At 33.9% G+C, this 5,430-nt stretch overlaps 1 protein-coding gene across 1 annotated transcript; it reads right to left on the minus strand.

The window, feature by feature from the left end:
* Window positions 1-3,091: 3,091 nt before the first annotated feature.
* On the minus strand, window positions 3,092-5,160 carry msx2b (muscle segment homeobox 2b). Its single transcript, XM_052587600.1, has 2 exons — window positions 4,760-5,160; window positions 3,092-4,014 (listed from the first exon to the last, which is right to left on the minus strand). The coding sequence occupies exons 1-2, from the start codon at window positions 5,058-5,060 to the stop codon at window positions 3,593-3,595; spliced, it is 723 nt and encodes a 240-aa protein (XP_052443560.1). The 5' UTR covers window positions 5,061-5,160; the 3' UTR covers window positions 3,092-3,592.
* Window positions 5,161-5,430: the final 270 nt, after the last annotated feature.

Raw genomic sequence — 5,430 nt, forward strand, 5'->3', positions numbered from 1 at the left:
AAACAGTATTTAAAAATCTTAATCTTTAAAAAATAAACTCAAATTTCACTCATGACAAATCTCTGAAGATTTTATTATTGTTATGGATTTGACAATGTTAATGTATTTGGTCTTGGTGGAATAGATCTGCTGCTGCTGTTGGTTATTGCTGTAGTTACTGCCAAAAAAAAAATAACATTTTCATTTTTTTCACTTTACAGAACCTTTGTGGAATGGAAATGTTCCATGGATGTTTCTCCATGAAACCACAGGTTCCAAAAAAACCTTTATACTTATGACAGCATGATGCATCACCCGGCACAACATGCTTCTAAAAAACATTAGTGAAAGTTAATAACTGTATAAAAAAATAATAATAATTTAATCCTTGAAAATGTTCCAGTACACTTAAATATGAAGCCTCAGTGGTAACTAAAAACCAAAAGCAGTTGATCCTTATTTAAAGGGCTAATTTTCCAGTGCACTTGTACCTTTAGCAAGCCGTCTGACTAATGAAGTCAGGACGAGACAAGCATTCAACAGCTAGCCAAGGCCTAAAATATAAATGATAAAGCTTGTGTGTTTGGGCAGTTTTCATTAATTCTACATCCAATTTAGATGACTGCATTACATTTCATTTGGCAGTATGCTTCATCAGAAACCTAGAGGAGGATTTTTACTTTATTTCCTCTGTAAATCTCTATCTACAGTTAGATTGAACATCATATACTAAATGCAGTTATGCTTAATCCAAGATGCCTGTGTAACATTTGTCAACTTCATCTTATGTGCTGATTATTTGGTTTTATTTATTAAATAGAAGCATGCTATTAATGTGTAATAAACTAAAATGTAGTGATAATAATCGGACATGCAACCAAAGTTAATTTTATTTCAAGCAAAGCATGCAAAAACACTTTATTTACACCTGTATGCATCGATAGTTGTTTAAAATATTTTTTTTTAACCTTTTAGGTGTGTGCACTGACATGTACCCAACATTTAAGGAAAATTCATTCCTAATGGCTGCAGCACATGATATTGTTAGAGTAATAAATATAAAATATAGCCTGATTTTTTTTTTCATAATCATAAACACCACATTAAGCAAAAAAAATAAAAAAAAGAAAGAAAAGAAAAAGAAAATTGACTGGGAATGCATAAGATACAAGGGAATGCCACAAGGAAGTACACACACCCAGTTATTTTGATTAGTATCTTACAATGGTGTTGTTCTCCCTGTAACCAGCAGAGGAGGTCTAAATCAAGAGAAGAATGAAAGGAACGGTATTAAACATGGACAACATGTTCCTGGCCTAAGTGTACTCTATACAGTCATCATCATTAATATGTCAAATTACATTCAGGCTGAATCTGGGACATTCTGTGCACACAGCATCAACAGTATACCTTTTTTAGGGCTTGTACGCCACAATAAAGGAGATTAATGTAATGTCTGATTTAATTACTTTGTCATTGGTAATTAATGCATTGTAAGAATTCTGAATACTTCATCTGGGAGTGTAGTAAATCTTGACTTGAATAATCCCCATCTCTATTTTTCTAAGTCTGGCACCATTACCCGCTCTGTTCAGACTACTTTATTTATTTATTTATTTATTTATTTATTTGTTTGTTTGTTTGTTTATTAATGTGCAGTGAACCATGGGTAAAAAAGAATAATAGTGAATTTCTAAACTGTCCAATTTTTCCCCTTTTAAATTCTTTTTATATATTTATCTGATCGAATGGAAAACCAGCAATTAGATACTATTACCAAGTCCACCCCCATTTAATTTCAAGAATATATATATATATATATATATATATATATATATATATATATATATATATATATATATATATATATTAATCAATTTGATATTTGACCTCTCAGACCACAAACAAAACTTGACGGTAAAGTCTTGAAATGGATCTTTCAGATTTGTTTCAATGAGATGGAAAGAATAGAACACACTGCACTTACTGATATGTGTCAGGTATTTAAACAAGCTCTGAACAACTTTGTGAACTTAGCTTCAGAGAGTCTTTAGACTTTTTTTTACACCACAGGAACAGGATCAGGCAATTTGCCCAGATTCACTGCACTCTCGTAAGTGGCTCAAAGTCGACATTATAAAACACATCCGCGAACACTTTAGTGACTCTGCGTTTGATTAGCATGACTGAGTTTGTGTTATGATTAAAGGAAGCTCTGGAGTAAAGTGCTGACCAAATGATTTCCTGATTGCATCAAAGTCACGCGTAAGCAGTAAAATGGGCCCTCGAACGTCCCCATTTATAGAGCCACAATTTAATGAACAAGCAGTAACAAGGCAGTAAAGAGGTCAAACTGAACTAATCGGTAACATTTTAGCATAACTTTCAATAATAACATTATAAATGTTTCATTTTTAACAAATCATTATTTAAGCAATGACCATGTTTATAAAAGTCATAAATTGTTCATATTTAGATATAATATAATATAATACATGTTGAGTCTATGCTCAAATTTCTAATATGCATAATGTTTGTTAATGAAAATGAATACAAAAGCTTCCTTGCAGAAAATTGCTTTACTTTGATTTTTTTAATAGTATAATTCATATAAAATGATTATGCAAGAATGTATTGCTAGTTTACAAAGGAGCATTCCTGGGAACCACCTGCACTGATTCAGTAGTTCAGTAGTTACTGTAATATTTATTTATTTAATAACTTTTTGCAATTTGAATAAAAAGGTTAAGAAATGAGACCTTATTGTAAAGTGTTACCTGCTTTAAAAAAAGCAAATGGATACAGAGAATATTATGAATATAAATGTGACTGCGAAAACTCTCACATACTTTCTCAAACATGAAACAGAAATATTAATTTAATAAACTAATTCAGTAAACAAATGCTATTGTGTTTGCTTGCCTAATGCAGTTTACTGTACATGTCAGATTTCAGTGACGTATAATTATTGTATAAATATATATACAGTATATAAAAATGTGGCCGGATAAATAAACTTCCACATTTTAGTTCCACGTGGCTAATTTCAGAAACATCTTTGCATATATCACTGTGAAATTCATAAATTTATCAGTGTGAACACACCAATGCATTTATCATATAAAATCATTCAGCTTGACGTTTAATTTGGTTCAAAAACAAACTCTGTAAAATATTGTCCGTCACTTAAAGCAATTAAAGTAAAAACAATGCGTAATGAACTGGTCGGAACACTTTCTTACAGGATAAAAATGCATCAACATTAATTGTAGTGGAATTTAAACTCAGTATTTTGTACACAAAATAATTAGTTTTACAATATATTACACAAAGATGTATAACACAAATATATTTACAAAAGATTTGGCAAAAGAATGATCCATCCACACAGTCAAATTTGATCTTTCAGTCAGTGGAAAAAAAGTGTGGTAAAATGCCCTGCTTTTTATTTCATGTATTTTATGTTTACGTGAGTGAAGGCACATTATGAAATATAAAATGTATTTTTGGGGGGTTGCTGCTTTTTTTTTCACACTTGGAAATCCAAGGTTTGTAAACATTGTCTTTCTGTACATCCACAGATCAGTACTAGTCCATACTGTAGCACTTCTTCTCAAGCGAGGTGATACATGCTGTACCCTAACGGTGCTCCATAGAGTCCCACCGGAGCAACAGGCAATAAAGGCCTCTGGTAGGGATACGACTGGCCATAGAGTGAGACGGCCGAATGAAGCTGGGTTCCAAGAGGAAGAGGCAAACTGAAATTGGGGTGGAGGGCAGGTTTGGCAGTCAGTTTGAACTTTTCCAGCTCTGCCTCTTGCAAACGCTTGGCTTTGGCCCGTCGGTTCTGGAACCAGATCTTCACCTGGGTCTCTGTGAGGGTGAGGGAGCTGGAGAATTCTGCTCGCTCGGCAATGGACAGGTACTGTTTCTGTCTGAACTTTCGCTCCAAGGCCAGGAGCTGTGAGGTGGTGAATGGCGTACGGGGTTTACGATTGGTCTTGTGCTTGCGGAGAGGACAGGAACTTACCTGGCCTGAAAAGAAGTAAGTGTAGCAGAATGTAATCATTAATTACATTTCTTGTAGATTTTAGGTTGGTCAAAAATAGATTTTAAACTAATGTAATTAGTGTTTTCATAGTTCAAATAAAATACAAAAAAACTTTATACAAGTATACATAATGTAAGCATGTGAATGTGTTTTACTTTCATAAATTGTATAATGATTATGATAAAAGTGAAGGTAGGGGGGTAAGTAAAATTAAAACAAAGCTATAATATAATTTTTGTAATATTTAATAAATATTTCGATATTGACATCTAATGTACATATTCTGCTTAATTACAAAAAAAAAAAAAAACGTCTAAATCAGATTCTTTTTTTTTTTTTCTTTTTTTTTTCTTTTTTACTTTATACTAGTGTTATTTTTTTAATTAAATCAGAGTTCTCCTAAATATGAAACTGCTTTTGATTTTATGTTTTCAAAGCAGTGGGCCCTTTCTCTAGTTTCCATTAAATGTATTCTTTCACAGTCTATTAAGCATGTATTAGTTTTAGTTGCAAATTTGATAATACGAAGTAGCTAATCATGAAATATGATGTCGGCTATGGAAAAATTAAGAAGACAGTATTGCCACTTTTTAGATCTCTTATCAGTTATGAACCAAAATGTTCGTTTTAGGAAGGAATCTTTTTGTGACGATAATATACCCTGTCGTAATTTATGCCATCTAATTTAAAGCATTTTAAGCAGTTCGTTCAGAAAATGTAATTGCTTACGTGTTTGAGCGAATCTAGAGTTCATAACCCATGGTGTACAGTCATCCGGCTCTGGGGACTCCGATTTGACGGGTGAGGTCTGCATAAAGTGCTTTTGTATTCCAGCCGAGCCACAAGAATCTCTGATCTCAGTCTTAGCAAACTGGCTGGATACATCCTCGCGCCGTCTTTCAAAGTCTTTACTGGTTTTGTGGCTAGATATAAGAGACTCGACGCTGAATGGGTGTCTTGACACTTGGCTTTTGCGCTGCTCCATGTCTCGATCTCCGTCTGATTCCTTCAAGCTCGCGGACGCGGACATCCTCCTCGCGACAAGCGTCTGGACGCACGTACTTCAAAGTCACTCTGAAGTCTCATGCAAAAAGCATGAAGCCTTTGATGCCTCGGAGCACGCGTCCACAACAGAACTTTCAGCCAATCAGAGCGTTGCCAAATCAAGACGCGCGCTCCGTTGCTCAGCAGCACACGGCGACGGTAGAACTTTTGGCCAATGAGAAGGCTGCTGAATTAGGCAGAGCGTTCTATTACTCGTGATTGGCTTACTGAGTTTGCAATAAAGCATCCATCATTATGATTGACAAAATGACAGCGACAAATTTAGCAAAAAATTCTGGAATTTTGGTATGTAAAGCTATTAATTAATAGGAAACAAAGATAAAAATGTAGAGTAA

Source organism: Carassius gibelio, chromosome B21 (genome assembly GCF_023724105.1).
Source record: "Carassius gibelio isolate Cgi1373 ecotype wild population from Czech Republic chromosome B21, carGib1.2-hapl.c, whole genome shotgun sequence".
In the NCBI taxonomy this organism is placed as follows: Eukaryota; Metazoa; Chordata; class Actinopteri; order Cypriniformes; family Cyprinidae; genus Carassius; species Carassius gibelio.